This window comes from Lichenostomus cassidix, chromosome 1Aa (assembly GCF_008360975.1).
Source record: "Lichenostomus cassidix isolate B80296 chromosome 1Aa, HeHo_3.0, whole genome shotgun sequence".
NCBI lineage: Eukaryota > Metazoa > Chordata > Aves > Passeriformes > Meliphagidae > Lichenostomus > Lichenostomus cassidix.
The window spans coordinates 51,710,907-51,729,628 of record NC_139480.1 but is presented as its reverse complement, the minus strand read 5'-3'; the positions used below and the strand labels follow the sequence as shown (position 1 = coordinate 51,729,628).

At 43.1% G+C, this 18,722-nt stretch overlaps 1 protein-coding gene across 1 annotated transcript in view; it reads left to right on the top strand.

Annotated features, from left to right (window-relative positions):
* The first annotated feature begins 220 nt into the window (after window positions 1-220).
* The window catches only part of VWF (von Willebrand factor), a 108,074-nt gene continuing 89,572 nt past the window's right edge, over window positions 221-18,722 (top strand). Inside the window, exons 1-7 of the mRNA XM_085048938.1 lie at window positions 221-348; window positions 1,854-1,908; window positions 2,448-2,606; window positions 3,196-3,298; window positions 3,388-3,596; window positions 11,325-11,449; window positions 18,435-18,651. Of these exons, the coding sequence (XP_084905064.1) occupies window positions 319-348; window positions 1,854-1,908; window positions 2,448-2,606; window positions 3,196-3,298; window positions 3,388-3,596; window positions 11,325-11,449; window positions 18,435-18,651 (898 nt within the window). The 5' untranslated portion in view covers window positions 221-318. The remainder of the gene's footprint in view (window positions 349-1,853; window positions 1,909-2,447; window positions 2,607-3,195; window positions 3,299-3,387; window positions 3,597-11,324; window positions 11,450-18,434; window positions 18,652-18,722) is intronic.

Sequence of the window (18,722 nt, the reverse complement as noted above, 5' to 3'; positions counted from 1 at the left end):
ATGAGATTTGTCACACATACACATGTGAAATGTATTTCAAAGACTTATCTGTCAGTTTTTTAAAACTATTTCCCCTCATTGTACCTTTCTGGCAATTCAGACTGCCTGATTTCCACGATAGCAATTTAATCTATTGTCTTGAGAATCGGGAGGATGTGACGTCCGGGTTTTTATCTTTCCTCTTAAATGGACAAGAGTTCCTGGCTTGTACAAAAACAAGAGGTTTCAGACCAAAGCCATTCCAGTCCTGACTTCTGAAGCAACAGGGGAACAATGGTGTTGTAGGCTAGAGGTGCAAACTGGAGGAGTTTCTTGCTCATGTGCAAGAGGAATCTCACACAGAAGAAGGTACATTTGTTTCTAATTAAGCCAGTGATAAAACTGTGGAGGGTTTTATGCTGGCAGATTTTACTGGATTGTATTCTGACTTGTTAGTGGCACCTGCTCCATCAGAATTGTGGGAAACTCCATCTGCAGTTCAGAATAGAATGGGAGGTGGAATGGGACTGATGGGAATGGGTTTACACCCTGCCTTTTTTCTCTGCTTGCTTGTAAAGCTGAAGGGTTAACAAAGGAAAACAGTACCTGATTCATCACAACACCACCGTGTGTGCACCAAAAATACAATAGCAAGTGTGTAATCTGAGAATAATGCCTACTGTTTTCTTTATCCTTCTTTGTGGTTGCATTCCTATTGCCATCTCTGAGCTACCCTGCAGCCTTCTGTCAGTTTGGGATTTGCAGCATTGTGTTAGACTCAGTTCTAGAATAGATCTTTCTTTTCTTCTCTTGTGTAAATAAGTTCAACTCAGCGTTTATTTATGTGGCTGTGAACTGGACCTACATAACTAATATCAATAAGAAGTGTGTGCTTAGATCTGAAATCTCAAATTTTCTTCGCAAAATGTGTTCTGGTCTTTAATTAGAGGGTTCTTTTAGGAAAAGGTGTGTGTGGTGTTCTGGCATTAATGTGTTAAGTTTAGTCTATTGAAGCCTCTCTATTTGATTATATGATCACTGAAATTAAGTCCCTTAGGTGGAGCTTCCTACAGCTTTCATCCTTAACTGTTGATGTTTTGCCACAGAATCCATGTTACCACCTGCATGAACCTCCTCTCAAATTATTATTATTGCCTTTACAGACCTGGTCCTGCTGGAGGTAGTTTATAGACATATGGAAAATAGACTGATGTTTTGGTTGTAGAAAGAAGGGCACAGTGGTAAAACTGATTTTGGTGAATGAAAGTTTTCACGCTGGGTCTCTAATCTCTGCATGATTTCCTCCCTTTCCTTCTTGCCCCTTATCTCAAGCACATTATCACCCTGAAATGAGTGGATTATTAGCATGTGCTTACAAGGGTCTGCTAGCCAAACCTGCTGGCTGGTGCAAAGACTGTATATTTATTTCCCTCTGTGGTTGTTTGAATAGGGTGTAAATCTTGTGCAGCAGAGGTGACTTCTGCTGGAGCCAGGTTGGCTGAGCCAGTCTGGGGTGCTCCTTCACATCAGGCTGGCTGAGAAATAATGCTGTGTTTTGAAGGGCTTCATGTGCAGGGAAATTGGAATATATGTCTGTGTGGGGTTGTATTTCCCATGGAGGTAGCTCACTTCCCTGCCATGAGAAATGAAAATGGAAGCAAAGAATAATTACTCTGCTAGATTACCTTGTTAAAGCGGGATGGAGGGCAGCTGAATTACTGTGAATGTCTGCATGGATTGTGGCTTTCTGAAATGTTGCAGAACCTCAAAGTTAATTTTCTTTATAAAGGAAGGATAGAAAATTGAGGAGTTGGGAAACAAACTGTGTCCCAAACAAAGAATATTCTTAACCATCCCCTTTTGATTTTTAACAGATGCTCCTCTTGGCAGTGCTGCAAACAAACCTACTGCTGTCTGCTGTGATCACAGGTAAGAAAACATCTTTGGATTATATTCTCATTGTTTCTTCTGTGAGAGATGAGTCCCCCTTCCCCTTTATGTGCATTTAATCCTGCAATACCAGCTCAGGGATTATTCTCATCACTAAAGTTATTCCTTTTGTCTCTTTACCTTGAAACAGGTGCTGTGCTGGGTCCCAAACACTCCCTAAAGTCAGGGATGTTTGACTGAACAAGCTATGGGGCTTTCCTAGTGCCCTATAGGCTTTAGTGGGGTTGCAGGGAGGCACAAATGGACACATGGCCTTCCCCAAAGTATCAGGACTGAAATTACTCATGGAAGGCTTGGGCTGGTTAAAATAAAGCAAAAAAAAAAAAAAAAGGGCATTACTCTAGTGCATATAACTAAAAAAATCTGTGATCCTATGGACTGCCATGCCAGGCATACAGTGTGCCTGGGAGCTACCAGGATGTGCAATGATCAGTGGGGATAAATTCCAGCAGAGAAATTCCTGAACTGCAAAATGCTAAGTTTTAAATTGCTAGTTCATGTTGTGTTTTGATATCCAGGGTTGTCAAGTGCTTCACTTCAGGAGCCATCAGTTGCCCGTTGCAGCCTTTTTGGGAATGATCACATCAAAACCTTTGATGGTTCCTTGTACAATTTTGCTGGGGACTGCAGCTACCTCCTGGCTGGGGACTGTCACAAGCACTCCTTCACGCTTTTGGGTGAGTCTGAGCTGGGTTCTACCACTGGGAAAAAAAGACAAAAAGTTGCCCTTTGTCAGATAGGATGGGACGCTGCATAAAAAGGGTCTTGGTTGGGGTTTTTGTTTGTTTGTGGGTTATTTTGGAAAGTGGGATTACTTCTGATGCTCCTGTTATGGCTTGGTAATGTAGCTCACACATAAATAAGCTGCTGAGAAACAGCGATTTTCTTACTACTCCTTCTAAAAAGGAGAAGATCTTTATTAATTTTGACTTCTTCAGGGAAATGTGGCTGTTAAAGCTGAGTCCAGGAATAATAACTACATGATCCTGTAGAACTAAATTTATCTGTATGCCAAATCACACCAGGAAAAAAAAAATCCCATCTTCCAGGACAGAAGGCCTTGGAATTAGCATGGGCCTCTGCAGAGTTTTTCTTGTGGATAGAAAACTGTATATTACTTTCCTACCAACTGCTTTTTTTAGATGTTTTTATATTTACTAATAATTGTTCTGTGTTGGCCATAGTTTAAAATAAGTTTTTACTGACTACAAATTGTCCCCCTGACCCCTAGAACTAAGAATATTTGGTTGTATGTCATCTCCTCAGGTGATTACCAGGATGGGCAGAAAATTGGTTTCTCTGTGTATCTTGGAGAATATTTCAGTCTTCGCCTCTCTTTAGATGGAGTCGTGATGCAGGAAGACAAAAGGTACCTGTAGGAACCATTATTCCAGCAGAAAACAACCTGATGGGTTTTGTGTGTCACATTCTGAGAGTCTCCTGTTTTTTTCTCCACAGGGTTTCCATACCTTTTGCCTCCAATGGGATATTTATAGAGAAGGAGGCAGGTTATTATAAAATATCCAGCGATGAGCATGGCTTTGTGGTGAAGATTGATGCCAGTGGAAACATTCAGATACTCCTTCAAGAAAAGCACTATAATGAGACCTGTGGGTTGTGTGGCAATTTTAATAAATTCCTTGAGGATGACTTCAGAACTCGGGAAGGTAAGGTTACAACTCACTGGTCATATTCTAATGGATGCTCTGCACACTTTTCCTGCTGGGTTATTCAACAAAGGTGTTGCTGACCCAGCAAAATATTTCTACAGAATCTGTCAGGTACCTTAACTTTTCAGCACATCAAGTTATCTGACTAAGTCCTTTCACCTTCCATTCTCCTGAAAGGAATTTGCTGTCACATCTCTTTCCTGAGGAAAGCCCAGGCATCTGAACTTGGCATGTTTGGAAACCCTGAAACTTTGTAATAATAAAGATAAAGCCACAGGTTAATTTATGTGCAATGTAACATGGGGAGACTGGCTAGAAGAAGACCCAGCAAAAAAGCTGTGTGAAATACCCATTGATCCAACTTCTAATTTTTCATGAATTAGACAAGACATAGTACGAATAGATGGTGCTGCAACAGCAGATTAAATTCCTGCTGCTTGCAGGTTTGGCATGGGCTGCTGTTCTAGAAAGGAGCTACCTTTTAATGACATCTCCCTGTCTGTGAGGGCTGTTGGATTGGGGGTTATGTATTGTGATCTTTATATTGCACCAATTCCTAGTCAGAAGGAGAAGCAAGATTGCTTTTGCTGCTCTGTACATCTTTGTGTGAAGTCTGTCAGAGTGGGTGAAGACACAGCTTTTGAAAAGCCCTGAGTGAGACTTTGAAGGACTGCTCTTGATTTGTGGTATTTCAGAGTGTCTTAATTCTGAGCACTTACCTGAAGAGGAGAGGTTTAAAGTTAGTTAATACATCAATATATTAGATTGATAATGCAAAGTGTGTATTAAAAATAAATGATACAGAAAATAGAAAGGGAGGCAAAGCAGCTTGTAGAGGAACCTGGCAGTGTTCCAGAGATGTGTTCTTCTGGCACTTGGGATACATAAGCATAGCTTCAGTGCACAGAAAACAAAAAGATCTCATGGTTTGTTATAATGATTAATCTGTCCTTCAGCGATGTAAATAACAAGGAACAAACAGATCACAGAGCTGCTTGGATACCTTGATGTCTGAATGAGTTGAGATATGAAGTTTATAGCTTTTTCTTGAGACAGTAAATAGTAGTAAGGCTCTTAGAAAAAGCAGGAGCAAAAAAGGAGAGTGTAATGCTTTGGATTGTTCAAATGTAGAAAAGGCACTTCTGCAGCTCATGTTTAAATGCGTTTCATGCTGTATTTGTTTTACATGCTGGAGGTTGTATCCTCCCTCTTAAAAAAACCAGTCCATTCACAGCCACAGATTTCAGAATGTGATGAAGCCTGTGGCAGGGTCTCTGCTTGAAGGAACTGTAAAATGCTAGCGAAGGTGACAGAGAAAATGTGTTGTCTGTGTCTCTTACAGAAGCCAGGGCTTTCCTAATGTTTATCCACCTGTGTGGATACAGAGATCTGATTTTAGCCTGAAGAACAGAACTGTGTGTCAGCAATCCTGCCAGTTTTTCCAGTGATACTAAAGACCTTTCATTTAAACTAATTTAGAAGGAATTAGACTGAATTATGTTTGAAATTGTTGTATCAGTGAGGGACGTCACTACACCCACACATTGTCTCCTTGGCAGCTCTGCTGGTTCACTGGAGCATTTCTTAACTTGCTCCAAGTAAAACCAGATTTGGAATAATTCAGATGACTTTTTTTTTTAACTGTTGAATCTAGCTTCCAGGTGGGGGGCAACACAAACAGCTGGGAGAGGTAATATTCTTCAAACAGAAAAAGTAGGTAGACTCTTGGTACCCTGTGAACCAGTTTACCTTTTTCTTTTCACTGCAGTTTTTAATTGCTCTTTCAGCCTGATTAGCTCTCCTAAAGGTCAGCATATCCCAGGATGTGAGCTTGGTGGAACAACTTAGTGATCTGAGGGCAGTGAAGGGTTACCCTAAGGTTTTCAGCAGACTGAACTCTCCTGTAGGTGTGTCCATTGCTTCCTGTTAAAACCTGGAATTTATCAGACTGGGGCCTCAGTTCTAATAAATCAGATTTCTGGGATGGGTTTATACTGATAACAGAGACATTAAGATCTTTGAGCTTCAGAATAACATGTGACAGAAACAAATGAAAATGTGTTTTTTCCATATTTTAGGGAAAGAAATTATTATGGTTTAATAACACTGAGTTAGTTTGATTTTTCCCTTAAAGTGGAGTATGATATAGAACTTCATTGTTATATCTGGGTTGTTTTAGGGGTGGTGGTGAAAAAAGAGGGGAAGCACCTGCTCTGAGTGGATATTACCACTTACAGCAAGTAAATAAAGGAAGCATGAACAGAAGGGTGTTTAATACCTAATGAACACTGTAACTGCTTTGCTTTTCTCTTGATACATTTATACTCCTGTTCTAGAATCTATCCAAACGTGCTGTTGTCATGATGCTCTTATGACTCCTCACTGTGTTTTTAGTGTGGAAATTGAGAACTGATGAGAATCTGATGAGAGAATAACACACATTGTTTCTGTGTACACTTTTGGTGCTCAGCTATTGAGGTCCTGGAGCTCTGAGTGATGACAATAAAGTTGGAAAATTAATACTGGTGGGACCCAGCTTCGAAGCCCCCAAAAAAGCCTCTGCAATAGGTTTTGGTGTTCATTATCCTGAGTTGAAAGGAACCCACAGGGATCAGCAAGTCCCAGCCCTGCACAGGACACCCCAACAATGCCACCATGCTGTCCAAATGCTCCTGGAGCTCTGGCAGCTCTGGGGCTGGGATGATTTCCCTGGGGAGCTGTTCAGTGCCTACCACCCTCTGGGGGAAGAGCCTTTTCCTAAAGTTGCAGACACACTGCCCTTCAGACTGAGGCTGGGATGCTGAGTCACTCCCATTGACATGGTTCCTACAATAAATAGTTCATCCTGTGCAGAAGTGCTCATGTCCTGTCCAGACTGACAAACAACATTGATTATATTCTATGGGCTTGCTTGTTTATTGGATAGGGAAGCAAAACCAGACCAAACCTTGAGAGTTTATTCTCACACTTTAAGCATAACTAAAATATAAAAAGAAATGTCTTGGAAGCTTTCTAGGGTTTTTGTTTGGTCTTTTGTCTGGGTTTTTTTTTTTCTCCTAGACCCTAAAAAGAGTTTCCTCTCTGCTTTGCCAGCCTTTTCTCATATCAGAAATGTGAAGCTGAATTCTGCCTAGATGCCCAGATGCCTATTTGGCCACCTTCAGCCCATGGCTGTGGCCATTCTGACCACTGTCAGCACTTTACAGCTGGGGAGTGACAGCACAGGCCAGAAGAGATGACTGACAGAGCATGGCAGAGGAAATCTGGCACAGCACAGGCAGATAGCTCCTGGAATCTCCTAAGGCTGTGCACACAGAAGCAAGTGCTGAATCCCCTCAGCCCTGCAGCATGAGAGTGGTCACAGAGTTTGTTCTTGCCCTGCAGAAATGGTGAGGGAATTCCTCCCCAGGGAGAGAGGCTGCAGCACAGAGCTCTTGGAGCATATCCATGTGCCTGCAGCCTCAGTCTGTGCTTAATGCTCTTGTCACAAAATCATTGAAAAAAACCTCCAAGATCAAGTCCAACCCTTGACCAAGCACCACCTTGGCAACTAAACCATGGCACTGAGTGCCACCTGCAGTAATTTCTGGTATTGCTGTGATGGGTGCTTGGATGTTTAGGTCATCCTTGAAGTTGATTTGTGCTAAACTGATCATTCAAATCCAACACAGGGACAGCACTCCATCATTTTGTTATTTGTGCATGCAGCACACACTGAGCATGATGGAAGGAAAAAAAATTCCAGCCCAAATTAATCCAGTATCCCATGATGCTTTTCTTGGCACTGGCAGGAAGCATGTTTCTGGGTATCTGGCTCCAAATTACAAAGATGTTTATGATAAAACAATTCCCATGGAGAATTTTGGATTAAGGCTTCATATTCTGAGCCTGCTCTAGCTGTCAGCAACATCTTCCAGCCTTAAACTCCTGAAAGACAGCATAAATGATGAATATATACATTCACAGGAGAGTGAATAAAGGTTAAACACATAGAAGCAGGCAGTATCTGCAAGGAAAAATCTGATATTTCAGGTAATGATTTGATTTCAGAAGTAGAATAGATGCATATGACCGAATATGTGACTTCTCTGGCACCAGAAGCTTTTAAAGCACATTCTAAACTCACAGTGATGGTAGTGCAGGTAATAAATATTTTAATTTTTTGCCTAAGAAAATAAGAAAGCTTTTAGGTCATTCTGAAATGCAAATTTCTTGACATTTTAAAGGATATCAGTAATTTGATTTTTGGCAAGTTGGAAGGTTTCGTTTAGGCTGAGTCAATAATCTCATTTTCTTGCATTTTAGATTGGAAGCAAAGGGAATAGATTCCCAAGGAAATAACAAATTGTACAGGTGAAGATGACTTGTGTTGTGGCATTGTTTGTTTTAGGGCATTTATGTGAGATGCCAGAAACTTGTATTCCTAACAATCTGTGTTTTATTCAGGGTATGGAATTGAAGTTAGATATTCCTGTTGTGAGGTGTGTGGCTTTATCACTGGGCTGTAGAGTTTTGGAGATGGCTCTTTCCCTCTCCTGTGCTCAATTCAATATTATTGTTTTGATATTCATTAAACTGGAGAGGGCAGGAAAGATTTTTATAGCCCATGACTTTATTTCATATAATTGATTTGATGCCAACTTTGAATCCATTTTTGGGCAGCCTGACCAATAGTTTTGGTTGTCTGGAACCATGTAAAACTGTGTTTAAAAAAAAAAAAGCCCCCAAAACAACAAACAAAAAACCCCACCTCATTGCTTGATAAATAACCAACACATGAAAGTTGGTTATTTACCAACTAAGTCTCTGTTTGCCAATTAGGACACACAGGAGTGTGGTGTAGTCACCAAATTCTTGCATTTATTTTATAGATGAGTTAACAGCCCCGTGGAGAGTTATCTAATGGGCCTGTGGCCATATGGAAAATCTGCAGGAGGTCCAGGATGGGAGGTCAGGGTTCCTGCTTCCCAATCAGTGCCTCCAGCACGAGGTGCTCATTCCTGATGTTTTGCCTGCCTGGCCATCAGTCTCAAAGCAAACAAGCTGGTGCCAATTTCAGATTTCAGAAGGAGCTGGTGGCTTGGAGGCTCAGATAATCCTAGTGAACATGGATTTTCCTGCAAAGAGTGAAGGTGTAGGGCTTTGATGAGCCCTAGCAGGGAGCTGTTTCTGCAGAATCTTGGGTGCTACCAGGAAGAAGAAAAGCTGATCACAGAGGGGATGAAAGGCAAACCAAAATTCTGCTGTGCGGGAGACCAGGGCAGTCCTGCTGTGCGGGAGACCAGGGCAGTCCTGCTGTGCGGGAGACCAGGGCAGTCCTGCTGTGGGGTGGGATTGCAGTGCCACATTATGTTGACAGCATCACATGCACACTTAAACCCTATATTATTTTTTAGGCTGTTCTGTTGTCTCATCCACTGCCTTTCCTCTCTTCTCAAGCAGTTCAGCATAAGGAAATGGAGGTGTCCAGTGGAAAAGGCAGGGGTATTGACAGCTGCTCTTCCCTCTTTCCCCTGCCCAGAGCAGTCAGATGTGCTGGAGATGTTTCTCCCTCCCCCTTTTCTTCCTGAAGCCTCATCCATCAGGTGAAGTTCTTAGGTTGGGAAAGATATCCAAGATCATCAAGTCCAACCTTTGACTGATTTTTCCATAGTGTCAACTAAGCCAGAGCACTGAGTGCCACATCCAGTCATTCCTTGAGCACTTACAGGCGTGGGGATCCCACCACCCCTCTCAGCAACCTGTTTCAATGCCTGACCACCCTTTCCCTGAAGAGGTTCTTCCTGGTGTTCAACCTGAACCTCCTCTGACACAGCTTGAGGTTGTTTCCCCTTGTCCTGTCTCTGTTCCCTGGGAGCAGAGCCTGACTCCCCTGGCTGTCCCCTCCTGTCAGAAACTGTGCAGAGCCAGAAGGTCCCCCTGAGCCTCCTTTGCTCCAGGCTGAGCCTCCCTAGCTCCCTCAGCTGCTCTTCACATGACTGACTCTCCAGACCCTTCACTTACTTGAAGTGTGAGTCATACAATACAGCAAACAAAGAATTGAAATCATGTTATACGAATGTTGCATAAAGGAACTGCACAAGAGGTGTAAATTTACAAGCAGCATGGAAGAAAAATACTTAATGGAAGGAAAGAAATGAAAAAACAGGTGACCAGTATTTCAGGGCCAACAGTTGTCCCAACCTTCAAATCTCAGCCTGTGGGTGAATGAGGTCCTGGGGGGTAGCTGCCAGCAGGAATCCTGGCATGGATGTGTATTCAGGGCTGGAGAAACACTGCTTCAGAGCAGAGCCCAGCTCCTGTTACATACCTGCTAGGGAAAGGCTGCCTCACTGCAAACAAAAGGGAATAGATTTAATTTGGCACCTTGCTTCCTCTCAAGCTGGATTGCATTGCTGCTTTAATGTTTATGGTATGTGGTAAGCTCAAGGGTTGTGTTCTTGTTGCTCATTTCTTTTCTTGTGCCAAGTCCCTGGCTGCATAGATGAAAATTGTGTGCCTTTTATCCCCTTTCCCTGGGAATTTTCCTCCTTTGATAACTGCTGTGGGCCTAGTACATGCTCCCTTTAAAAGCCCCTAATTTCTAAGTTTACAAAGAAGTCTGCAGGTCTTAATACCTGTGCCTTAGCATTCTCTGTGCAGTTTTCATGACTAGCCCATAGTTTGGGAGCAGTTTGAGTGATCAGTATAGTCCATGTGTTTGTATTAAACAGCTCGATGGAATCTTTATTATAGACATATATATTGTTAAATATTCCATAAATGGCTTTGGGAAGAATTTCTTTTGGTTTTCAGACATGACCAGGCTTGTATTTCAACATATTTTCTGTGTAAGAGCTTGGGAATGCATTAACAGTAGCAATTGATATTCTCACATGCCACACAGCAGGGTTTTAAAAAGCAGCTGAGAGTCACAAAATTAAGTGTTTAGCAGCAGGTACCCACAGTAGGAAGCAGGGATAGTCCTGGAATCAGCAAGGCTATGGCTGGAAAAAGAGGGTGGAGGAAACATTCCCTTTCTGGGAGGATCCCCCTTCTCAGAAGGATGGAGCAAGAGCAGCAGGGAGGTGGTTTGCATCTCCCGGGAAGTTGCAGCCATATAAACTCCTTCAGCTTTGCTTTTATGCAAAATGGATGCAAATCTTGCCAAGCCTGGGCCAGGAGCTGCTTGTCCTGAGGCAGGAGTGTGTTTCAGGACAGCTTACCCAGGAAGAGGATGGGCCCAAACCAGTTTGGTCTATGTTAAGCTTCTTTGCACACAAGATTTAGTTTTGAACCGGAGAAAAATCAAGACTAGCTGGGATCAGGAGGGCTATGCTTTCATTGATTAGGGAAAGCAGCTGGGTTTGATTGCCTCCCTAATATATTTTGTGTTTTACTGACAACTTTTACGTGGCAGGGAGATGTGCTTTGGCTTCTGTAGATTGCAGTTGCTGACCAGCAGCAACTCCTACCACATTCATGCAGGTGTGGGAAGTGCTGGGAGCTGCCTGCTGCAGCCTTTAGTCTGGCCTTGAGCTCAGAGAGCTCGGTGGCAGAAGTGAGTCTATACCACTGGTAGTGGCTTTCCTAGAGTCTGTTGGGAGTAAAAATCCATTTGATACAACAGTTTTTATTTTAAAGATAGCTTTCAGCAAACTATCACCTCAACAGTAGCCAGTAATGCCTGCTTGTTGCTGAAACTGCTCAAACAGCCATGTTGCTTCTCCTCTTCTTCGTTCCCAGGGACCCTGGTGGGGAGCAGTTATGATTTTGCCAACTCCTGGGCTTTGCACAGTGAAAACAAGCGCTGCAGGAGAGTGCAGACTCCGAGCAACACCTGCAATATTTCATCTGACATTGCTGAGAAGGTTGGTGCTGCAAGATGCCATTCCAGTTTCAATCCTCTCCTACCTGAAAGGCAACTCGCCTGTCCTTTGTCAGAATACACATCACAGAATATTCTGGGTTGGAAGGGACCCACGAGGATCACTGAGTCCAACTCCTGGCCCTGCACAGCACAGCCCCAAAATCCCACCCAGTGCTTGAGAGCGTTTTCTAAACATTCCTTGTCTCTGGCAGCCTTGGGGCTGTGCCCTCCCTGCAGTTCTGGCTGCTGCTGGCAGGAGGATTTCTGCACTGGGCTTGCCAGATGTTGCTCCCCGTGGTTGTTTTTTTTTGGTTTTTTTTAAATCAACCCTTTCTGCTTTTTAATTTGGTAATTGGATTGTACGTTAAGGGTGTGGAGAAATGACCTTGGTGGCTGCATGTTATGACTGATGCTTTATTCACATGTGCTGTTGAGAAAGGAATGCTTTACTCGCTAGATAGTAAATGCAGTTTTTCTGTCATCCTGAACCCTACCTGTTCTTTCTAAAACTAACTGTATATACATATCTGTATATACAGGCACCTTCCCTTCCCCCCCAAACATCAAACAGATAAAGACAGCAAAAGCTCATTTGAGCCTGAAGTGTGAGTTGCTGCCAAAGAAAGTATGATATTACTTGGGAAAGGTGTGTTTCAGGGATTCTGGTAGAACGAGGTAGTTAATTCCCTTTTTGATTGTGCCAGCAGGGAAGCATCACTTCTGAAGCCTCTGTAGGCACTGCCTCCCCAAATGATATTTGTGAATGTGTTGTAGTTTATATACTTGGGAGTCAGCAGAGCAGGGAGATGCTCCAGCCAGGCTGTTTTGGACAGAGGAGATGTTTTCTGAAGGTGTTCCAAAATCTCTGTGTCACCAGGCTATTTCCCTTCCCAGGAGGAAGTTCCTTCAGCCACGCACACAGATAGTAGTGCTGATTTATTGAAGAAACACAGAACTGTTTGTCTTGGCCAATTCTGTGACCCCCTTTCCTGCATCAACCTTTTTCTTCTTGTCTTTTATAAGTACAAACAAGTTCCTTGTTTCCCTTAGACAGGGTGTGGATGCAGGCAGGTGGTCACCAGCTCAGGGAAGAAAGTAGCTTTGTGTATTTTCTGAAGCAAGTGGTGTTAACAGGGAGTCTACAGGAGAGATGGAGACTCTTGACAAGGGCCTGGAGTGACAGGACAAGGGGCAATGGCTTCACACTGACAGAGAGCAGGTTTAGAGGGGATATTGGGAAGAATTTATTTCCCTGTGAGGGTGGTGAGGCCCTGGCACAGGTTGTCCAGAGGATCTGTAGCTGTTCCATCTCTGGAAGTGTTCCAGGCCAGGTTGGATGGGGCTTTGGGGTAACCTGGGATAGTGGAAGGTGTCCCTGCCTATGACAGAGGGGTGTAGATATCAGATCTTTAGGGTCCCTTCCAAGCCAAACCATTCCATGATTCTTTAAACCTTGTTACAGCCCTAGAGAAAGGGCAGTTCTTGTGACTGGTTGTGGCCCTTGGAATTTTATCTATTCAGGCAGGTTTAATGTTTAGAAAGTGTCAACACTGCGGCTGAGGCTGGGGAGTGGCATGCAGGGTGAAATCCAGTCTGATGGGTTGACTGCAACTAATGTGGGTTTTATACAGATCATGTTAAATATTGATGCTTTGTGGATAAAGTTTTCTTTCCCACAAAGTGAATGAAATTACATTCTCTCTCATGTGAGTTCATAATCTCACAGCATTTAACATTGCCTTAATTTATTCCCTGTGCAAGAATAAACACAGCACTATTAATAGAAGTCCGGCCAAGCAAGTGCCTGCTGAAGAATGTAGGGCTTTTTAATAGTGTGCTCTGTTTGCTTGCCTCAGCTTCAGGAATGTAAATCTCCTTGCTCTCCCAGCCTCCCTCACTGCCAGGCACTCAGCTGTTAGGTGAGGGAGACAACAGCTCTGTTTCAAGGCACTCCTCCCACCCCAGTGCCCCCACTCTGCGTGGGTTGTGGTTTTCTTTACCCTGTCTGCCTCCCTGCCCAGCCAACACCGTCCTTGGAGAGATGGCTTCTAGCTTCTTTTATCAGGAATTGGAGTGACAGGCTGAAGGAATGGCTTCACACTGACAGAGAGGCAGTTTAGATGGGCTATTGAGAAGGAATTTTTCCCTGTGGGGGTGGTGAGGCCCTGGCACAAGTTGCCCGGAGAAGCTGTGGCTGCTGCATCCCTGGAAGTGTTCCAGGCCAGGCTGGATGGGGCTCGGAGCAGCCTGAGATAGTGGAAGGTGTCCCTGCTCATGGCAGAGGGGTGGTACTGGATTATCTTTAAGGTTCCTTCCACCCCAAACCATTCCATGATTCTGTGCAGTGGAATCAAAAAGCCCACATACTCCTTCATCTTCAAATCCTAGAAAACGTTGGCAGTCTTTTTTAGAAGGTTTTTTTTTGTTTATTGGTTCTGTGTGTCAGCTGAAAGTCTAGAACCAGCTCACACTCTTATTTCACTGTTGCCAGGGCCTCTCCCTGCCCTCCACCTCTAAAACACACACTCACACACTTCCATCTGGGTGATTACCTGCCTTGCCTTGTGATCCAGAGAGCATTCCACACTGGACACTGTTGGAGGGAGGAAGAAAACCTTCTTACCATGCCCTGCCCTGCCCTCTGCAGCTGCTGTTCAGTTGCCAAAAAGGAGTTTCACTGCATTGTCTGATCCAGTTTTTCACTGATTTAGGCTGCTTAACAAAGTACTGCTGTTTAACAGGCTCTAAGATGACCAACATCATGGGTAACATGGATCTTAAAGTATAAATGGGTGATCTGGAAAACGATAGCAAGAAGGCAGTCTTGAAAACAAAAATATGTATGGTTTAAAGCATTCCAGTTGATTAATGTGTTCTTATACCTTTATTTTCTAGATTTTGCTTCTAATAGAAATGGTGTGTGGAGGCCAGAATTCACTGTATTGTTTCCTTTTTTTCTTCTCTTATTAGGAAATTATACCTATAGTATGTGAAAGCTATTGAAATTAAAGTTCAGCTAATCTCTGCAATTGGTAAGAAACAGTTCACCCATTATCCTGTGGAAGACTTTCACATGTAGTAATGAAATAGCATTCATTCTCAGATCTGAAAACAAGTAGAAATTTTCAGCTTTGGACCATAATTTGTCATGACTGGGGCCAGAGGCAGGTCCAGCAAAGGTCCAGAGGTCCAGCCCATCCCTGGAAGTGTTAGGTGGGGCTTGGAGCAACCTGGGTCAATGGAACGTTTCCCTGCCCATGGCAGGGGATTGGACTAGAGGCTCTTTAATATCCCTTCCAACCCAGATCATTCTATACAATATAATAATATTATGTTGTATAATATGATTATAGTTTAAATGAGTTTATGGGTTAAAATGAGGCCCACTGTAAAAATCACATTTTTCTTCATCAGATTGACTGAAGCAGCACTCAAGGGGAGTGATTTTTCACTTGTTACTTAGTCTGTTCAAACATACAGCCAATGTTTGGTACACCAAACATACTGGGTTTGGATGCTTTTTATTTGGAAAGTTGGGAGGTTAAACCTTTCCCTATTAAATATGTTTTCTGAAAAACCACACCTAGTTATGGAACCAAAATTTACCCTTCCTGAGTATTCTGGAGAGACTATATGTGTACCTACTCACCATAGGGTTTAGATTCAAGGCAATGAGAGGTTCTCTGATTTCTCCTGGTATTTTTTAGGTTCTGTCTCTTTAATGGTAATTGTTAAGCCATAGACAAATGCAGTTCATGCAGCAGCAGAAGCAAATGCCACAGAAATGGGAAGAATGTACAAAATTCCACCTCCAGCTCTGTGTGGTGGGCCTGGGGCAGAGAGAAGGTCAGCAAGTTTTGTGGTGGCTGAGGCTTGTCAGTGCCAGGACCCCGCCAACCCATTTAAAGAAACATTTAAAATAGGACTTGTGCAGAAATGAAAGGAGAAATTTTATGACCTTTACTTGCATTTCAGATACTGCAGTCAGTCCTGCTAATTTTAATCTCGAAGCCACTATTTACTCTAAGCACTGTTTCAGCCTGAGGCTTTGCCCTCCAGCCTGTTGGGTTTAAACATTTCTTTGTGTGGAGCAGCTTCCAAGGCTGTTGCTTCATGAGCAGGAATGTGACAGCAGCCAAAATTTTAACACTAAATAAAAGAATAAGGACCTCTCTTAGTCCAGCCTGACCACTCATTTTTAAAGAAAGGAAGGAGTGAAAATAAAAGTAAGTTGCAGAATGGTTAAATTTGGAAGGGATCCCTTGGAGGTCATAAGTTCCAATCCCCTGCTTTCAACAGGGCCATCCTAGGTCAGGCTGCTCAGATCCTTGTCCACTCACATTTTGAATATCTCCAAGGGTGGTGGTTCCATACTGTCTTTGACCACCTCATGGTGATTTTTTTTTTTTTTTAATCTAGTTGGATTTACCCATATTTCAGCTTATTTGTCACGATGGTCAAGAAATGTCTGAAAGATGGGAGCATTTCAGCTATAATTTTATGTATGGAGTCACTGGAAAATCTGATGAAACTTGAATGGCAAGGAAACCTTTACATAGAGAAAATGAGCTGTTTGTTGCTTTTTGGCATATATCACTTCATTTCTAGATAACCAGCTAGAGCTCAGCCTTTAGCTATGCTGTTACTGAACAAGCCCAAGACCAAAGAACTATAGGAAAAGGAAAATGGATTAATTTTAATGTGTAATCTCCTTTAAGTCACTTTCCCATCTAAAATGTTACTTTTAGTGGAATATACAGTCTGAGTTTTGCTGTTTGAATTGTATTAACTTTTTGCCAAGGCTATTACCTTAAGAAACCTTATTAGCTCAGCCCCTAATTGGGGTTGTTGCATATACTGGTTTTCTGCTGCACTTGATACAGTCTGCATCAAGGCTTTGATCCAGGAGTTGCTGTATTGCTCATCCTCTGAATGGCTCTGAGCTCACTTTTGGTTTTATCAGTTTCATCTCTGCTTTAAGAGCTTTTTTGGCTGCTTCTGCTGTTGTTACTTCCACCCTTAGGGCACTTTTTCAGCTTTTTTGGACTTCAACCATGTCCTAGGTTGCAATATTGATGTAGTTAAGTATTCTATTACCACCAGCTGTGGGCCATTAGCTGCTATCACCCACTCCGGATGACAGGCAATGGGCCATCCGTTAGCTATTATCACTTGCTAATGACCCACCCCCGCATGACAGGCAATGGGCCATCAGGGACCCACCGTGTGACTCATGGACTTATCTCATCCCATTGTGAGATGCTCTGCCGAGGAGGGAGGAGCCAGGTGTTCCCACCTGGATATAACCTGGCCTTGGAACTGCCTGAGGTAGCCCTGTCTACTGGGTTCCCAGAGGACAAGAGCTACCACTACAAACCACCATTTATGTAGTTCCTGCTCCCCTCCTTCTGGTCTTTTTGCTTTTTCCCATCTGATTCAGCATGGTGGCTGCTGTCTGGGCATCAGAATTATCCCAGGCTGTAGCTGATTTTCTGATTTTCACCATGTCCAGCTCTCATTTAACACTGCTTTAAATTCCCTGAGACCTTTCTCAGAAAGCTCAAAACCTCTTTGCACATGTGGTTGTTCCCTGAGCCCTTTGCTAAACTTGGAATACATTCCCAATGGGCTAGACATTTCTGGTTAGTTTGTTTTCATAAGCAAGAGATTCTGCTTTGGTTCAGACATGCACTAGCTTGAGTTGATCACCTGAACAAAACACCCTTTAGCCAACAGAAAAAAGAAGTATTTTCTACTCTGCAGTTTTCCTGTACAGCTATCATGCGGGGAAGACATCTTGATTTTTTTTTTTTCCTCCTGTTCGGTTTTTTCTCCCCATTTTTTATGTCCCAAAAAATAGGAAAATGTGGAGCTTTTTTTTAACACAGCAGCTTGTGTGTGCTGTCAATTCAGGTACATGTAAAGTTTTTCAGAAGTAATGAATTGTTACTGTAAACTGCTTTGAAGAATATGCCCCCCTGACCACTGAGTATAACTGCAAAATACACCATGATTCCATTTGCTTACATAAAGCACTGAGAAATGAGTAGAAGAAAGTTATGTTTCAACTCTTTGTGCTAGGATTGGATCAGAAAATCGTTTTTCCACTTACCTAAACTCACAAAGTTGCACTGAGGACCTCAGACTCATTGAACTGTGACATAATGTGCACAAAAGAGTCTACTTGGGAGCCTCCCCTGGAGAACTTAATCATACACTAAGTTTTCCTTAGGTTTTATTTCACATACAGTTAGGTTTCCTCTTAGATTGCTGCTGTCTGAAAGGAGAGGTGTTGATGCCCTGCTCCCATCTCCCTGTGCTGTCCTTCCCTCACACTGGCTGTCACCACGCTGATTTAACTCAGGAGAAGAGCAGAGCAAATTGCTTTTCTTCCCTGGGCTATTGTTCTCCTATTTATGTGAGCTAAATTGACCTGTTGTGCATTGGACAAGCCAGCAGGAGTGACAGGAACGTGTGGCCAGAAGTGGAAAACAAATTTCATTCCTGGGATTTCAGTCAGACTCAGTCTTTTGCTCTGACACTTCCTCTGGTCGCTTGTTATCCAAAAGATTGTTTGGTTATTTTTCTTCCTATGTACTTCAGTTCCCCTCTGTTGCTGTGTGCATTTTCCTGGGAATCTAGATACCATCCAGTTTTTTTTCTGGGAAGCCAAAGGAGGTAGAAGGCTCCATCCTTTTGCTGACTGACTGATGTGTTTCTGTGTGAAACATTCCTCATGTGATGCTCTGCTCTATAATAATCAGTGTATTGATGGATCTGTGGATGTGGTGAATAAATGGGTAGAGCTCACTATTAGCTCTTGATTAACTATTAACTGCATGGTGGTGTTAAATAAGAATTGTGATGTTGTTCAACAACAGTGTGTTGGGAAAAGTTGTGTTTTTTCACTTCTTCCCCAGACTGTAGAAAGTAATTTTGTCCCTTTTTCTCTCTCTCTGTCCCTTTGGCCCTCACTTGTCCTGCAGGATGTCCTGGAAACCTGCCAGCTGCTGAGCACCTCTCTGATTTTCTCCCGGTGCCACCATCGGGTGGATCCTGAGCCCTACATCAGCCTCTGTGAAAGGGACATCTGTTCCTGTCCCCAGGGCAGGGACTGTCACTGCCCTGCCTTCCTGGAGTACGCCAGGACCTGTGCTCACCAAGGAGTGATTTTGGAGGGGTGGCCTGAAGAGAGCTCGTGCAGTAAGCTGCCAGATTTATTGTAGGCTTCCCATCCCCAGTCAGATCATGCCTGTCTTGAAGACTTGTGTCCT